The sequence below is a fragment of the Uloborus diversus genome, chromosome 1 (assembly GCF_026930045.1).
Source record: "Uloborus diversus isolate 005 chromosome 1, Udiv.v.3.1, whole genome shotgun sequence".
NCBI lineage: Eukaryota > Metazoa > Arthropoda > Arachnida > Araneae > Uloboridae > Uloborus > Uloborus diversus.
Genome location: NC_072731.1, coordinates 219,123,748 through 219,143,440, shown reverse-complemented (window position 1 = coordinate 219,143,440; position 19,693 = coordinate 219,123,748). Strand labels below are relative to the sequence as shown.

The following is a 19,693-nucleotide window of genomic DNA, read 5'->3' as shown; positions in this document are numbered from 1 at the left end:
ACTGAACATGTCGGTGAGCCACGATCTAATTCCTCTCTCCACAGCTGAGCTTTTGATTTCAACCCATCTAGCTTGTCCAACATATACCAACATTATTTATATGATATATAAACAATCTCGCCGCGTCCTTGAATTCTTCTATTCAGTTTGTTAAGATTCTCAAAAATATCAGCCAAGTATGCTTGTTTTTCCTGATAAAATTTACCTTGTACAAGACTACTACGTTTCGTTTTGTCGTGAATCATCAGAAATTTGTATCTCGTCCCCTAAACTCAAAAATTCTTGGCTGGACCTTGCTTCTCAAAAGCCAGCGAACCACCGTGTGAAGAAACAGAGAGTGATGATCTGCCCCCACCTCTTCAGAAAATAAAATACAAATGTGGAAAATTTGGCTGTCTTGATTATGTTTCGACACTTTTTACGGTTTTAATCATGACTGACTTCAGCTGATCTGGCATATTATTTGCCATATGAGTTTCACGATGGATAAAACTGATTTAAACACTCGGATTTTGATTTTTTGCGTTCAACATAAATCTTTTGACATTTCCCACTATTGAAACTGTTCCATCGCTGCAGTGCTAGAGCAGTAATAACATTGGATCCCGTTGCAGTTTATTTATTTAGCTGTAATTCCAGCTATTAGTAGATTATAAACCAATGTTTTTTTAATGTTACTTGTCATGTCATTAATTCATCACTTGAAAACATCGTCTAGACTTGGTTTTCTGACCCATCACCTCATTTATTGCATCGAAACTTATTTTCTTCCAGTACTATTTCTTTAGATGCTAGTAAAATAAATCTTTCAGTATGCACTTTTAAATGCAAGATGACAAATAAGTTAGAAGCATATATCTAATCTCTTGCGCAAGTAAAATGCATCACTGTTATCCTTTTTCGACAACTCCGAAAATACCGTGGAACACCAAGTATCTTGTCACGGCACACTAGTGTGCCTCGGCACTCTGGTTGAGAAGCACTGTCCTAGCAGACGATATTTTCGTGAAGAGAAGTAATAAAACAGCATGAGATTTTTTTATAAAGACTTTATCTTTTTCAACAAAATTTTGTCTGTTCTGCAATCATGGTTACTTGTGGGGAAAAATGAGTGAAAACTTTTTTTCTATATTCAAAATGAAAAATTGATTTAGTTTTCATGTTTTTCTTTTTTAAATATTGATTGCACTTTCTGCTACTTTTAATGGCTTTTGTGGGCAAAATTTTAGAATGGCAAAATTCTGTTTAGTTGATGTACGTTGGTTTAATTACTTTTAGTCTAAGCATTTGAATATTTTTCTAAATTTTTCAGATCATAGTTCATTAATACATGCAAATTTATCCAACTAACAATAATCATTCTAACGGCCATGTAAACGTGGAAAAAATCAGACCTAAAGCTGGGTAAGATATAAAGATGACTGAAGTTTCGGGATTTTAAAAAAATCGAAAGAATAAATTAAAATATTGAGTCAGAAAATTGCTCTTCTCTACACATTGACATGATATATTACTTTTTTTTTAAATCTGATTGTTGAACATGTGTCACTTGACACAACTGTTATATTTGAGGTAGACCATACAATGCCAGGCAATGCAGCTAGTTAATGAATAATTTAAATGATAAAGAATAGTAATTTCAATTTGTTACAAATGAAAAATTACATTTTTGAAATAACTTTTTCTTTCGACTGGTTTTTAGTATTGAATTTGAATAAAAATAACAAATTTAATTCAATAGAAATTAATGGAATATATTATAATTTACTATGTAATTTTCCAAAAACTATAGTGATATGAAATTTTCAAGCACTTTTAAAAATCATAGAGTAGAACAGTTATAAATAAAACAAACACAAGATTCACTTATGTGCATAAGGTTTTAATCTCTTAAAGAACATTTCGCTAAAAACTGGTGCACAAAGCACATGAACACACAACAAACATCATGCGATAACAACCAAATCCATAAAGAGAAACTACATTGAGCGTGGACGCATCACTTTATGCTGAGGCATATAAAACAGAAATGGCTTTTCACAAAAATTTAACATTTACATTTGTCGATGATAAAAAAAACAAGCCACTTTATAGCTCATTTCATTTACAAAAAATCTGACCAAACAAATGTTGTTGAATGGTTCAGATCTGAAAGTGCTTAATGTCGAAGTAGTCTTTAGAAGACCGAGTAGCAGCACCCACAATTCACGGTGATCAAGTCCGAGTATACACAGGAAATTCACTGAATTTTATACACATGGTCAGTTCAAACTACAAGCTTCAACAATAGCATAATATAATTTTTCAATAGGACCTGAATCGGCAAATATACGTCATATATAACATACATAATTTACATAGCTCAGAGGCATATAATTTCATCTGGATACAAAATGAAAATACTTCACAATTGTAACCTTTAGAATCACTGTTTGGAACAGAATTTTGTTTTAGGTATTGCTATCTACGTTTGTAGCCTCTAGGCCTGTTAGTCCTAGAATGTACAGGAAAACTGTCATCTGACAAAGGTATATTGCTTGGTAAGTAACTATCCTCTTCGGTTTCATCTGTTATGATGTCCGTAGCCTGGCGATCTAATTCTAACATTGCTTCTTGAATAGCATTTTCAAGTTGAGAATTCATTTTCCGGCCCCTAAAACAGAAAAAACTTAAGTCATTTCAAAACCAAAGTTAAATAGTTGAATAAATTACTTAATGCAATGCAGGTTTTCAAGCTGTTAACTACTGTGAAGTTCTTTGCAGATTCTGAAGACAGGAGCAAAATATAATGTACAGTTGGCTCTCTGTTTAACGACGCTCTATTTAACGACTTTCTCTATTTAAAGACGATTTTTCACGATCCCAGATGGTCTACTCTTGTTTTAAAAGCATTCTACTTAAAGACAATTTCTACTTAAAGACTATTTTTGATGGTCACTTGAAAGTCTTTAAATAGAGAGCCAACTGTATATCCTAAAATATATAGTGCATTTATTATTTTACCCTCACTTTTCAATCAGCTTAACAGATCAATAATATGACGCTGCTATATGTCAAAGTTCAAATTTGTACCCACTCATTGAATAAAAGAGAAATGTTTAAATAGATTCAGATTGTAAAATTTTGAAACATGGCACAATTGAAAAATCATATGATCCAACTACGCATGAAATGTGTAAAAATACTGCTAAATAAAAAATTTTACATTACATCATGACCAATTAAAAACATCATAAAAGCATAGTACTTGTCATGAGCACCAGATAGTTTTCTAGCTTAGTGTTGGCAGGACTGAGATTCCTACAAGACCCTGCTGTATTGAATTGTGGCTATTTGAATGTTCTTTAGTTGTCGATGTTGAATTTTGAAATGAGTCTCTTTTTGCTCTTTTTTTTTTAATGTACAAGAGTTCAAATTAAAGCTCTAACTTGTTTCAAAATGGTGAACTGTCATTCTTTCTTATTAAATAGAAATTGTTCTCCCAAATAAACAAACTTTTAGTTACTGAATTGAACAGTACTAAACAAATTATCTATCTACATTTATTGTTAAAACGCAGTGTGGTGATTTGCAGTGTCCAGACTATATTATTTATTGCACTTAGAGCCACGGAAATTTGGTACAAAGGCAATTTGACAAAAAGATCTAATTGCAATTTTGGGGCTGACGCTTATACTTGCCATAGGAAGAAGAAAAGGGCAGTACTTGCAAACTTCTTTTTCTTCCCCCCCCCCCCCCTTTTGTCATTTATTGTATTTGAGCTTTATTATACAGGATTGTTTGTTAGTTTCGGATGAAAATAAAACACAAAAAAAAACAACATTTCCTTATTGTTAGTATGGAATCCAAATACTGCCCTTTACCATCCAATGGCAGAAAACTATGTGTTGTATTAGGAGAAGAAAATTCTTTAAAACATAAGATTAATATAGCAAACAAGAGTAAAGCAACATTTAAAGTACCAATAAAACTAATTTTTGATACCTTTTATCAGATAACAATAAAGTTATCTAGTAGAAAAAAAGAACAGCTAATTCTGCCATGAATATAGTTAAATTTTCAATAATATCTGTTTAAATTAAGTTCAAAAAGTACTACTGTCACATCAAGAAATGTTTTATTAAAAACCATTTCTTGATGTGACAGTAGCACTTTATTTTAAAGTACTACTTAAAAAAAAGTATTTTAATTTTTTTTTTCACTGATTAATTTCTGATGTATTGACATATCTGACACATTGATTTTACATGCGCAATCAATCTAATCCGATGAATAATTTTTTTCTTCATAAAGATTACTCCTATCATTAAGTAGTAGATTGAACTGGAGCAGGGTTTGTGATTTTTATTTTAAAATTAAAAAAGACCATTTTTTCATTTAAATAAATTGGCATAAATCAAATTTTATTTAAATCAGATTTTTTTTTAGATTTATAGATATTAATTACTTGACATTTATAAACATAATATATTTCATACAATAAATAAAAATGCAAACTTTCATTTCATGACAGTAACTATTTTTAATACGTAGTAGGTAATCAGTAGACCAGTTTTAATTTACAAATGCATGAGTCAAATTAAACGTTTTATCCCCCCCCCCCTTCCCAGCTACCATTATTTCCTAGGAATATAATTCTCGTATGTTTTAGAAAAAAAAAATTCTTAAAATTTGACCGTTTTCTATGTTTATCAGCTAAAAGTCCATAAAAGTTCTGAAATAGAATCAAGTGTTCAATTGGAATGAAGAGGGTAAAAAATCTTGATAATAAAGTAATCCTGAACTCATGAAGAATAGATAAGCACATTTTGGGTTATGTTGTAGAACATTTTTAAGACAGCCAAAATTAAATTTAATACCATAGTTAAAAAAATATTTTCTTACTATGAGGAATCGTTTGCACCAAAGTTGTCCCACAAATATGCAAACATGAAAATTGTCAGTCAGTATTATATGTCATAGACATGACTAGAATGCCATGAGAATATTCTATTTCTTTGAAGGTTCCCAAAATTTGGAAAAGTTTGGGAAGCCTTAACTTAGAAGCCTTTACTTAGACAATCAGGGAAGTTAATAACTAGGTGCCCTTTAACAGATTTTTTGCTCCAGCCTGCGACGCTAACTAATGAACTTGAAAATAGTCTGGAAGGTAAATAGTCATTAGATTAGTTGTGGCAATTATTAGAAATTATCACCAAGTACCATTAACATGAGTATAAATAATAGATTTAAAAAATACTAGTGAAACTGTAAGCTAAAAAGCTCCAAAACAAAATGGAAAGCTGAGAAGCTGGCAGTGGGTACCGAAGCAAGCCTTAGACCTCTCAGCCACAGAGGACTCTTGCACAGATTTAGGCCAATTTTTTTAACTACAAAATCTTTCTGTTCTACTCTGACAGTATGTTTCTATATTAAAACCAATAGATTTGTGCAGAAAGCGAAAAAAAATCTTTCCAATTCAAAAATAATCAGTAGAAATTATCAAGAATCTGCGGCAGGTTTTTCAGCGTTACACTGTTTCTGCTACAGGGACTAGGTTACTAGTCCTGGCCCTAACAGTTCAGACAGTAACCTAAATTTTGATCTGAAGTATCATAAGAACTAAAAATAACTATTTCATTTGATTTATATTTCAATAGAAACAAAAACAGTCAATTCTGTGAGAGAACTGACCTGTTTGGACTATTTTGAAATGCAAAAGACTGAAAAAAATGACAATTGAATAAATAAAAAAAAGTGCTACTTGGATTTTTCCTCCATGTAATTTTGGAAAAACTTTGTTGGTCTGCATTGTATATTTATATACCAAATAGAAAAGCTGCATTGATTTAAAAAAAGAAAGAAAAGAAAAACTATTTAGTAAACTTGCATTCCCTTAAAAAATATTAGTTTCTAAGTTTATTAAATCTGTAATTTATCAATAAAGCTTTGCATGTTACTTAGCGTCAATTAGATTTCACTCTTTGCAATAAATGTAAAATTTATGAAAACCAGTGGTTGGAAAAACTACATTTGTTTTGTAGCGAACTACAACTACTTTCTTACAAATGTAGTTAACTACAACTACTTTTTTTTAAATGCAGCAACTACAAACTACTTTTGAAATGTAGTCGCTACTTCGCTACTTTTCAAGAAATAAGTAAATATAAGATTAAGTGGGTCTAGGGTGCCCCCCAAAAAAATGAAAGTCGATTTCTTACCCTCTTATATTTTTTTCTGTTACGTCAAAACAATTTGAAATTTTTTTTCATATAATTTGAACAACGGCAACCTGTGCCGACTTGGGTCTGAAAGTGTAAACCAGCACTTGTGTGCTAGGTCAAATATAAAAAAAAAAAACCTTTTTTTTTTTAAACTCAAAACTTTTCTTAGTAAAATGTTGTCCCTATACCACACTCCCCACATCTACCAAAGAGTATTCATTCAAATTTAAAAACATTTAGATACCCACATTTGGCCTAAAAATTATTTTTCCTATTTATCTTTTAAAAACTTACAAGTAAATTTAAATAAAATATCAAGTTCAAAAATGACTAGCGAACATATTTTCAGATCAACATTTGCAAATGAATAATAAAAAATAATGTATTTAAAATGATAAATTAAACTTAATCTTGAAAAAATATTGCAGGAGAGCAAAAATTTCTTTTTAACGCTAATTACCTACTTTACTGCTGATGTTTATCAACTTGATAATTTTGTAAAACTTACCATACATTTTTAAAATACAGTACAACCTCGATATCTCGAATCTCTCGGGACGGGAAATTTTTTTGAGATATTGAGTTTTTGAGTTATCAAGGTTTTAAAAAAATTACACTAGTACCTCTCACATTTACACACATGTATGCAAAATGCATTTATATATGTACTATGGGACCACTTCGAATTACGATTAATAAAGTAGTCTTCAATATTTCACTAGATTTGAAATTTTCTAATTGTCGAAAGTGCACAGGATGAGATTTTGAAATGAACAAAAATTTCAGCTTGGTTTTTTCATCTAAAAATTTAAAAATTCTAATTTTATCTTTAACCAGTAACCTCACATTCAAAAAGTTCTCAGCAGCCATTTTGTAGGAGTTAAAAAAGCTGAATGATGAAAATGAGGAACGCATTTTCCATTTTCGCTTGAAAACTGACGGACGAAAAATCGAACCCTTTTCCTCAAAACATGTTTGAGAGAAATGCACGAAGATTCTAAACTCTAGGGAAAACACAGCACCCACTTCGTACCAACTATCCCCTTTTATCTTGCCCCAATCCCCTATTCACAAAATTTCCAAGAAAAAGGATGAAAAACGCTAAGCCATTGTCTCTGGAACTGGTTTTACTACAAAAATTGCCAAAGCAAAACAATTAAAACTTGCTTCTGTGCAAAAATTTCAACATATCGAGGGTTTCAAAATATAAATTTCGAGATAACTATGGAAAATACATAGGGGTTTTTATAGAAAATGCAGGGGAAAAGTTTTGTTTCGAGAAATCAAGGGTTTCGAGATAAGGAGGTTCGAGATGTCAAGGTTTGAGTGTATATGTATCGAAAAAAATCAATTTTTTGAAGAAAGTTATAAATTTTAGGCTAAATATGGGATACCTTAATGTTTTGTAATTTGAATAAATGTTTTTGTGGTGCATGCGGGGCATAGGGGGGCAACATTTTATCAACAGAAATTTCGAGTTTCTAAGCAATTTTTTTTTTAAGTTGGCACTTGTTGCTGTTGTTTAAATTATATGAAACTTTTTTACAATTGTTTTGGCATAAAAGGAAAAATATGAAAGGTTGTATAATCGTCTCATAATCATAGCTATCTATGATGAATAAAAAACAAAGTAAAATTAAAATCACGCATTCTTAAACATGGAAAGTATTTTGCAGTATCTACAAATGAATTATAAATCTGATGTACATTACAGAACTTTAAAAATCATAAGATCAAAGCATATTTTATATCTTTTAAGATTTAAAAAAAGTTAAAAATCATGTAATTTATTCACCTTATGTATCAGTGACAACAATTATTTAGAAACAGAACAAGTAGGCTTTAAGAAAATCATTATATTTCTTATTGTAGAAATTATTTTTCTTGATTTAATGCATTTAGGAATACAATTTTTTCATCAAAGGAAAAAAAATTAAAAGCCTCAGTATGAAAACACTCTTTTAATATTTTAATAGTGAAGACTGTCATAAAAAATAATGTTCATTGATTCTTCCACCATTCGCACATGCAGACTTAGATAAAATGAAAAGCTTTCTGCGAACACAAATCCTAACTGGAAAATTTTCTGCCAATAATTATTTTGCCTAACTCACCCTTGAATAAAGAATTAAATTTATATTCAAATATGAAAAAGGCCAAAAAAAATAGTGCTAAAAACAATCATTTAATTTTTTTAACAATAATATGTAGTTTGTGCTTAATTTTCCACCAACTGAAGAAAACTGCCAAAATCATTATCTTTTTCACATGTGTTTTAAAAGGCTTTTGGAGAAAGGTTTCAACAGAAATAAACTGGGATTTTTTTTTTAAATCCCTTAATTTTTTTTAATATTTATTTTTATTTATTATTTTTTTATTATTATTATTATTAACATTGGCAGTTTGACAAAAAAATTTCTGCAGAGCCAAAAATTTTCTGCGGACGCCGTTCCTGCGTTCTTCTATATCATGCAAAACCGCAAATGAGACTTCTTTTGTTACATTGGGATAGAAAAAGTTCTTTGAAAAGTGAAAATTTGGCATTAATTTTTTTATAAGAGCACTGAGTTACATGAATATTTTCTGTTTTCATAATTTTATACATTTTTTTTCCCTCGCTCTGACTGCATCGTTATATTGGGGCAGGTATAAGCACAATTTCATGCCTACTCTAAGTGTTCATGGACTTTGTTATTTTTTTTCTTTTGTCATTTAAATATTCTAACATTAAAATTTATATAGACTATGCATCGCTTCAATGGTACATAATATATCTCAACAAATCTTAAGTAATCAAGCAAAGTAGGTAGTAAATGAAGTTTTAATTGAAATATGCTTATTGGACTATTTTGCAGTGCAAGAGACAGAAAAATAACAATAGTTGAATTTAAAAAAAAAAGAGCTACTTGGATTTTTTCTCCAGGTACATTTAGTTGGTCTACCTTGTATATTTATGTACCTAATAGAAAAGCTGCATTGGTTTACAAAAAAGAAAGATAAAAGAAAAACTATTTAGCAAACTTGCAAGGGTGCCCATATAGGGGGGCAAGGGGGAGCTCGAGCCCCCCCCCCCCCGCCCCCCTTTGAAATTAGAACTTCCTTGCTTTTAGTACTTTTTTCTTTGCAAAAATTTAAAAACATTTCTTCTCCAGCCATTAATAAATAAGTTATTAAAAATGTCAAATTTTAATGACTCTAATCTGTCCTGAAATCAGTTTCCACGGGGAAAATATCCAGCTAAACCACGGGGAAAATATTTGAGCCCCCCCCCCCCTTGCAACTTTGCATATGGGCACCCATGCAAAATTGCATTACCTTAAAAAATATGCTTCTAAATTTATTAAATTTGTAATTTATCTTTGCTAGTTACTTTGCAAAAATTAGATTTTACTCTCAGCAATAATATGTAAAATTTATAAAATCATTTGGGGGGAAACGATAAAGTTCTTAAAAAAACCACTTGGTTTAAAACAACATGGTTTAAACCAAACAACCCTATATACAGGTACATATAAGTCATAAAGTTAAAAGATTATGAAACTGTAAAATACAAAGATCTTCTATGCCATTATAAAACAAGGCAACCTCCAACAATTTAAAAACTTTTTCATCCATTAAAAACTTACTTCCTCTCATAGGACAGCTAACCTAATAGCCTAAAAGATTTTTTTAAGTGAATTATCAGAACTTTTCTGGTTTTCAGTCACAAATATGGATATTCAATTTCAACTATGAAGTTGAAAAATGAGGAAAAAATAGTATTTGTGAGGTTTCATGTAAGGTAAACGTACCACTCCTGCACCTTTGAATCCATTGGGAAACTTGGTATTTCAACTTTTTGGCGCATCTAAAAGTACAGTATCTAAAGTCATGACAGCATACACACAGCGCAGTAAGACAAGCTCGGCAAAGCAAAACAGTGGGCAGAAAGAGAAGCTCAGTGAAATAAACTGATAGGTATTGAAGTGGATTGTAATGTCTAAAAAGCGAACAACAGCAGCAAAAGTGACCACAGAACTCAATCACCATATAGAGTGAGCGCCATCACAGTGTGAGCGATTAAAGTTAGAAGGGCACCTTTATAAACAGAACATTTACGGCAGAGTAGCGATTCCCAAAAAAAAATTTCCAAGTGTTTTCATTATTTTGATAACTACCTGTATATTGAAATATTTGTATACCATATTTCCATTAATTAAAGATTAAATTTACAAAAAATTTCAATTGGACAGAAAGTGCGAGAAGTGGCAAAGCCCAGGCAAGCAAATTTTCCCATACAGCTGATAACGTCAAAATTTGAAATCATAAAAAAAAAGAATGAAATAAGGCTAGAAGAAACTAAAAAACAAGTTTTTAAGATCGATAATTCAAATTAAAGGCAAAAATTAACAAAAAAAAAAAAATCTTGATCACAAGAATCGAAAATTCTTTGCAAAAACTGCAATCACAATATCAGTGAATCTAAAATTTAGTATAGCACAAACCTAGAACTTAGCAGATTTAGGAGCTTGAGGCGTTATGTTACAATGGGCAGTAGTGTGTCTTTTTTAGCATTATTATACATTGAAAAGAGAGAGGAGGACAACGCAGATTTTATTTTTAAAAAAGAGTTGAATGCCAATTTTTGAAAACATGGGGAATTTACCGACTGAATTCGAAACATACTTATTACTACTGATCGAATTGGAAAATACTCACTTAACTGATTGTATATCCGAATTTTTGCCTACTGTTGTTATAAATAAGAACCAGCATGCATATCAACAAGTGTTATTTTGGGTAATATAAATGACTTATAATTACAGTGAAATCTCGTAACAACGAACTCCAAGGGGACCGATTAAAAGCTTGTTGTAATAGAATATTTGTTGTAACAGAATTGTTTAAAAATTTTCTGTATTTTTATAAAAGTGTTAATTTTGCAAATCTACACTCTAATATAATTAAACCTGCAACATTTACTGTTACTATTGATCGAAAATATAACTAATTTAAACTCTTCATTTATTTAGTAAAAACAAAGAAAAATATTTAACACGGACCTTTCATTCATTGGTCGTCTTCAAAAAAGTGTTATTTTCTTTTTTATGAGAGGTTTGGTCCCAGAAGACATTATAAAAGATTCTAATTTATGAATGCAACTTATACTGACCACAAGAAAAGTTCAAATCTTGCTGACCACCTTGAAAAATCACACTGTGCATCACGTTTTGGTGCGCAGAAATAGACTACTCATGGCTAGATTATTGGGGTTTTGGTGTCATGAATCAGCTTATGTTTCAGCACGAGTGGATTTTCACCTTGAATGGTTCTGTTTCGAAAGTACAAACAGAGTTTTCACTTCACAACTTGTGAAAGGCGTTTTTTAATTTCTGAAAACAACATTAATAAAAAATATTCAAACTGACGCTGAGAAAAACATTTGGTTGTAACAAATTTTTGAGGAAATTCATTTTGTCAAAAAGAGGTTTTTTATACATTAACTTAATGGTTTTGAAAACAGGACCGAACGTTTTGTTCTATGTAACGGATATTTCATTGTATCGATATTCGTTGCAAAGGGATTTCACTGTAGAACACTAATTCAAGAAGTAAAAAGTGAAACTAATATAAATCATAAAACAAAAGTCAAATAAAAATCAAACAAAAAGGAAAGAAGAAATAAAATTACCGCCTATGTCTCTTCCTCGCTCTGTGATGCGCTTCTAAACCTTCAGAAAGAGTTTTCAATTTATCAGGTTCAACTTGTGTAAATGTATGATCTCCAAACCATCTAACCCATAGCTAAAGAGAAACAAAGAGTTAAGTATGATACGCATAACTTTAAGATCTTGAAACACTCTTGACTAAAGTATACTATGTGATAAGTTAGACCTTGAATAATGAATAATTATTGGATTTCAAAAGATTTTATTTTTCAAAAAAAAAAAGCTTTTTTTTTAATGAGGAAAAGTTTATATTTAATATTTTTAGTCGGAACCAAAAAAAAGCTTATAGAAAGATGTTGATTAAATTCTTTTCAATGCTGCTGAGCAAACTTTTACATTGTTGAATATTCCTTAAAAAACTATTCGCTCATTGTTTTACGAGTTGCGCTTTTTGAAAAAGCGAAGGATAACAAAATAAAACAGTGAATGGTGATAATGATGCTCTGAAATTGTCTTATGTATGGAATTTAAGAACATGCAATAGCAAATGAAGATCTAGAAATCCAAGATCACAAAATAATTCCTCCTTACCCTTACAGACAATATACCAAGATTATTTTAACTACACTCTGTCCTGCGTACATATATATATACAATGCTGGGTAGGAGTGTAGGTATGATACATTGTACTTGAGATTTTCACTGCTGATGAGGCAAGTCTCAAGCAGTTATTTAAATGCTAATCTGATTTTTTGTTAATTGATTATTTAAGTTCGCTTGCACTTTTTATTATCTTTTTTAATTTAAGGTTTATTTGTTATTTGTTTTACTTAATACATTGCTGCCTTATGCATATTCAAACTAAAGTTATATACTGCTTTTCTTTATTCCTTATTTATTTTGCCTGTTTATGTACATACTTATTTGCTTGTTTATTTAATTACATGCACCCAGAAAATGTTAAGCTATGACCATGAAACTAGACATATACAATTTACTTGCACAGTTAATTATAAATTTAGCACATGCTTTTAATATGTATTATTATTAAGAATTATAATGAAGAGATGTTAGTTTTCGCATAAACAAAAGGTTTGTTTTGTATAGAATAAGGCGAAAATGAAATAAAAACCAAAAAATATAATTTATAGATTTTTTAAGTATTTTAACATGTCACATTTTCCATGTCCTACAGGGTCATTGAGGGAAAAAAAATAATTTCAATACAGCATCAAAATACCAAAAAATAACTATCATCAGAGAAATATAGAGTTAATCCTAAAAAAAAATCAATCAAAAGATGACAAAATGCACTTTATTTGAAAATGTATTTACAAAATAAAAACACTGTTGTATCATTTTTATTCTTTGTGCCAGTGGATAGGTTGTGGGTCCATTTGAAACACTTCTGACATGACACCCAACACCCAATGTAAAACAGAAATATCAACTCAGTATCGTCATTTCGGTTGCTATAATTTTCGTTATTTGGGATAATATTGTCATTCTCCTTGAAAATTCACTTTGGAGCTTTCTTGGGTATTTTGCTTGCTTGGTTGTTATTTTTTCTTTTTTCCTCTTGTTTTATGTTTATCTTCACTTCCTTTTCGTTTTCAAACCATTTGTAGTTCAATTATCACTTTTTTGGAGCATTTTATCGAAGAATTGCTGAGAAGCCTTTAAGCATCCCATTTCATGAGAAAATATATCTTTGTACAGCCAATTTCATAGATTTAGCCTCCCACTACTGTACATTCATTTTTCTCATTTTGAGCCATGTCAAGCCATTAAAATCTTTGGTTATAATCTATGATGAAACAAACACAGGACCACAGAATAGAATTGGATCCTATTCCACCTCTGAATCACACCGTGGTTTTGACATTTCTACAAAATACTATGGGAACAATTTTCTATTTTAAAAATACATCAAACTAAAACTTGCATAAGCGTTCCTTAAGACTAAAAAGAAATTATCAGTTTATAGTTCAGTGCTTCTCAACCTTTTTGACTTTATGGCACACCTAATAGTTGGCTCGATTCTTGCAGCACACTGAACCAAGTTTAATATGTCAATACGGAAAATACTTTTAGCATTCACTAGTCAAAGCAAGGAAGAGAAAAACACTGCATTTCCATATGAATTAAATAACTAATCTTTTAAATATTTGAAATCTTTCAATTATTTAAAATTCATTACAAATTAAATTTAAGTACTTCATGAATCATAGTGCTTATTAATCATAGTGCTTTGGTTCAGAAAGTACCAAATCTTTACTTAATTCGACTGTATCACTTGCGCCTATCTTGAGAGACAGTGGTGCTTTTTATTCAGCTCTATGTTGGGAAGAGCTATACGAAGTTCAAATCGAGGATATTAACATGACATTTATTGCTCTTGTAAATTTACAATGCGAAGAATCCCCCATGTCACAAATATATGCTCTTTAAATGGTAACTGTAGCAGTTCATGAATAGCGTCATCATAAATTTTTTTGTTCTCTTTTTACTCACATCCAATATTCGTCCAAAGGCACTTTTACCGTGGTTTTAAGTGGGTTGTTTCTATGGTCTGTGAATTTTTCTCATGCTCTCAAAGAATTGTCCATATTGTTTAAGGTCAGTCAAACAGAAGTAGAGCTTAAACTTTGTTCTGAATCAAGGCCTGTCACCACATTCAATTGCATTTCTTTCAGAATGTGTGTAACGTAATAACTGATCCGTTTAAACATGAACAGTCAGCCACCATATAATTCCTCTCTCCACTGCTGAATTTTTGATTTGAACCTGTGTAGCTTGTCCCTAAATTTTAATACAATCTCACTGAGTCCTTGAATTCATCTAGTCCATTCGTTAAGGTTCTCAAAAATATCAGTCATGTATGGTTGTTTTCCTAGACAATATTTGTCTTGTAACAAACTCGTATGTTTCCTTTGTCGTGAAACATCAGAAATTTGTACTCGTCCCCTCAACTCAAAAATTCTTGGCTGGACCTTGCTTCTCAAAAGCTCGCTAACCTCCATGTTAAAAAGCAGGAAGTGGTCAATTGCCTAAACCTCTTCAGAAAGTACAATGAAAATATGAGAATAAATGGTTTTAATTGTATGAAGTTGAAGATTTTCACGGCTTAACCATGGTGGACTACAGCTAATATGACGCATTATTTGCCAGGAGAATTTAACGATGGAGGACATACATTTGAATCTTGGGATTTTGATTTTTCGCGTTCAACGTGAACCCTTCGACATTTCAAGTCATTATCACTTTTTTATCACTGTAAGCGATTGTGCAGTTGTACCACTGGAATCCCATTGCATTTTATTTATGTAATTGTAAAGTTGAATATTTCATCACCAAGCTGAGAAAACTCTTTGCAGAAAAAATAAGGATCTTGAATGCCGTCCCAATTAGCATAAGTATAGTGTACCTTTTATGTTTGTAGATTCATCAACCTGATAAAATTTTCTAGCAATTTTTAGTTTCCCAACTAAAATTTTTCTAATGTTCCCCGTCATGTTGTTAGTTCGTCGCTTGATAACATTGTCAGGAATTTTTAGTCTGACCACCTCATTCATTGCATCGGAACCTATCATTTCCCGTAGGATTTCTTTACAAGTTGGAAAAATAAATGTTTCACCACTGGTATGCAGTTTGCAATGCAATTTAGCAATAATTAAACTAGCAACTTTGTATCTGACCTCTTGCGCAAGTAAAATACATCTATGTTCTTCGTTTCACTACAACTCTGAAAATACCGTGGCACACCAAGGACCTTGCCACGGAACACCAGTGTGCCGAGGCACACCGGTTGAGAAGCACTGTTATAGTTAACAAGACTGAGTTTAGAATGGAAATTATGAAACAAATTCAAAAACCACAGCAAACACCACAACCAATAATAAATTTTCAGGCACCAAATTCTAAAACTAATGACAACAGTCTACTTTTGTTTGCTTATGGCTTGGAAAAGAATTCTAACTACTTTCTGTGCAGCTCTGGGCATAATGAGTTAACAAAACAGAGGTATCCTCTTCTCTAATCCACCTACCCTCCTTGCCAGAATTCCCTCTACACACCCATTTTGTTTTATTTATACTAATAAGAAACAGCTCAAAGTCATGTGAAACTTTCATGTGTGGATTTTGGCTGTGAATTCTAGGGGCGCAAAAAAAAATCAGGGAATTGGGATTGCGGGGTCATAATGTCTGGTATTCCCAAGGATAAACAGGGGCATTCTTTTGGAAAATTTTGAAAATTTACCTTGAAAATGCTCCTTTTTAGTTGAATTTAGAGTCGTCTTTATAGCACCATTTACAGGAATGATGTGCTAGGACTTGAAATAGTTTATTAAACAGTTTTAATAAAATATTACAATAGTCATGCTTTTAGACTTCAGTAGCTATGGTTGTTTTAAGGTAAAATAAATTGTAACGACGTACCAGTAAACAACCAATTAACAGAGTACACAATTATTCTACAATACACTACTGCCCTGGGCAGAAAAAAACGGCAGTATCTGCAGAAGATATCTGAAGAAATAAGTTTTGGATTCACTATTAACAATAGGGAAATGTTGTAGTTTGATGTTTTTCTTCGCACTTTTTTAAAAGCTGAAACCAAATAAGCAAGGTTGTACCAATAAATGAAAAATTTGCAGTTGCTTTCTTTTACCTGCCCACGACAGTGCAGCACTGAGCAATAAATTATTTAAGAAATTTGTTTATTAGATGTATGTAATTTGTTTTGTTTTGTTTTTTTTTTCAAGCAGACAAAAATTCTCTTAAAAACTCATTAAAAAATAGTACCGTATATACTCAAGTATAAGAGGAGAAATTTAGTACGAAAAAGGAGGTTAAAAGTTAGGGGGTCAACTTATACATGGGACAGAATTTCTGAAAATTTTCCCTGATCAATTTTTGGGGAAAAAAAAAACACTCAAAAACGTAAACATTTTCCCAATTTTACTCCAACCCTTTTAAATTAAACGCTAAAGAAATAAATACTTGCACATTCTGCTATAATTTTGCATGGTCTGACTGTGAAATAAAGACTACATAATTACAATAAACGGCCGACTACGTGAAAAGTGCGGGAATTGCCGCTTTCGTGAATTTTCCCAATTGTCACGAATAAATGTTTTTTTTCTTTTTTTAAGTAATGTAATACAGCTTCAGTGCAGAATTTTGCTGATAATAATTAAAAATGAAGGCAAAAAGTATCAAAAATCGTACAGCAAAATTGAACCCTGTACAAAAATCGCGATTGAAAAAGTGAACCCTTTTAGTGCATATGTATACAAATTGGACATTCTTTAAACATAAGAATGTTCATTACATTTCATTTTTCTCCATTTTATAGCGTTTATGTTCCAAAATTGGGTAAAACATTCCCCGATTTTTTCAGAAAGTAGAAAGCTCAACTTATACGCGGGTTTTCTATTTTTCCCTCCCATTTTCTTCCTAAAAGTAGGGGTGTCGACTCATACGTGAGTATGTACAGTAACATCTTTTTCATTCTTGGTAACTTTTTTTTTTAAATAATATGCAGCACGAAAAGTAAATAACCTATTTGCCAATACTAACAACAAATTAGAAGCTTATAATACTCTATGAAATAAAAAATTGATGAGAGAATATGTTTTTTAATATAAAGATAAAGCATAAAACATAAGGAAATATGGGGGGGGAGCATGAAGCAAAGTCAGTTTTTCTCTCTCTCTCAAAATAATGTATAATAGTCTGGGCGCCAAATGCTCAAAAATAGGGTAACCTTGTTTTGAGGTATGAATAAAATTTTTTCACTGTTTTTGAATGCTTATGTTGTGTAGATTTTATATCCGGTTGATGCCACTCTGCCAGGTTTGAGCAATTCAAGATGGCGTCCAAGATGGCGCTCAAAAAGGTGAAAATTTAGTTTTGGAGCGATTTTATCATGTGATATATCTTTTTATATGTTTTTTAGGTCAAGAAATCAGAATACAACTTCATTTTTGGTGAAAAATGCATGTAAGCGTGTTGAATTAAAGCTTTATTGAATCAAGTTGACAAAAATATATTGTAATGCATTGAATAAGAAATCAAGAAACTATGTTTCAAATGTTAACATTAAGGATTAGTTTCTAAAGTTGCAGTTTAAAAGATAGTACTGAAGTTGATATAAAAAAGATATATATGATATTGTTACCTGAGCTCAAGGTTACATAGTTATAAAGTACAAATCAAGCTAAAATTCTTCTTCAGAGTCACTTTCATTTACAATGCGAGCTATATTGGTATTTGGATAGCAGCACCTTTCCCCTTCATGTAAGCATTGATACATTATACTACATGAAATATTATTTGTCCTACAGCTACATTTCATAGTTATGCAGGATTGTTCAGATCGGCATGAACACTTCGACATTGCTATAATGTAGTCTGGAGCAATTGGAGTATTTTGTGGAATGGCAATGGGAAAAAAAAACTCTTTGTTTATTTCATCTTTTTGCCAACCAAATGATGTTGGATCTGGGTGAAGAAATAATGGACTGTTTGCAGATAACCACAAAATAGTTTAAAAGTGAGCCCGTTTTACATTTTCGGCAAAGCAGTGCCTAGTTAGTGGTAATGAAGCAAATGAAGGAGCTCGTATCTGTGCTTGACCAATTTTCTTTTGCCCAAAGAGAAATTCTTACTTCTTTTATATCAGTAGCACCTTTAACACCATAACAAGAAGCAATAACTGATGTGCATTCTTTAATTACCTCTGTCATACAACTCTCTTTATGGCCCAATTTTCGTAACTGTTTACCAGTCTGAAGACACTTCAGAACTATTTTCTTTCCTATCCCATAGAATGGAGCAACAGAATCACAGCCAGACAGGGCATGAGCATAGCAGCCGGCAAACTTAAAATTATATCTTTATTTTTAAACTGTTTCTTTGATGTCTACTGATGCCCTTCCTGGTTTTAACGATACCATACAGACTTCATTTTTCATACCTAGTCGATGGTAGAAGTATAACAGTAACACGAATAAATCAGTGTCGTCACATATAACACTAACAGTTTAATTTTTTTTTCATTTTAGTTTCAGATGCTAGCTGCTGGATCATTATAATGTCTGCTTCTTCGTGTTTTGTTTTTAAATCAGTTCTCTGACTGGGGTTGCCCCTATGTCAGGGCCCAATACAGGCTGATTTTGCTACCGTTTTTCGGTACCTTCACAAAAATCTTGTTTTGAAATAGGTACTTTCACCAAAATCAAGTAATAAAATCAGTAGCTTCACAAAAATATCAAAAATTTCAAAAATTTGCATTTTAAAATATAAAACGTGTTTCTCTGTTTAAAACAAAATTTACTCATAAACTAAAATTCTAAGCAGGTTTACATGAACAATCGCTTAAATAGCAACCTTTTTGTGGTATTTTAACAAATTTTTAGCTGTTTCTCGCCAAAGTGGATTTATGCAATATTATCACAATATTTTAACATATTTTGGGGCACCGTTTTTCTCATAATTTCCAATATTGTACACATTACATAGCCCATTAAGCTGAAACTACAATGGTATTTTTGGTACTTCTTAGGTTTTTAGCTCCCCTCCTCCCCCCCCCCCCCCATCCAAAAAACGAAACTTGTTAAAAATAATACTAGATGACATTTACACTTTTTGAACTAAAATTTCACTTGTTCTACTTCTCTTTTACAAAAATCAGGATGCCTCTAAAAGTTCACAAAAACAAAGCTGATAAAAAAGAACATTCACAAAAATAGAATGATGCAATGCTTTCAACAAAAATAGGTAGCAAGAAAAAAATCCTGGATTGGCCCCTGTATGTTCTTGAAATGGCTTAGTATTT

At 31.4% G+C, this 19,693-nt stretch overlaps 1 protein-coding gene across 1 annotated transcript in view; it reads right to left on the bottom strand.

Annotated features, from left to right (window-relative positions):
• Nucleotides 1-1,861: 1,861 nt before the first annotated feature.
• Nucleotides 1,862-19,693, bottom strand: part of LOC129234169 (uncharacterized) — a 68,033-nt gene continuing 50,201 nt past the window's right edge. Inside the window, exons 6-7 of the mRNA XM_054868083.1 lie at nt 11,875-11,987; nt 1,862-2,653 (exon numbers count right to left, since the gene is read on the bottom strand). Of these exons, the coding sequence (XP_054724058.1) occupies nt 2,461-2,653; nt 11,875-11,987 (306 nt within the window). The 3' untranslated portion in view covers nt 1,862-2,460. The remainder of the gene's footprint in view (nt 2,654-11,874; nt 11,988-19,693) is intronic.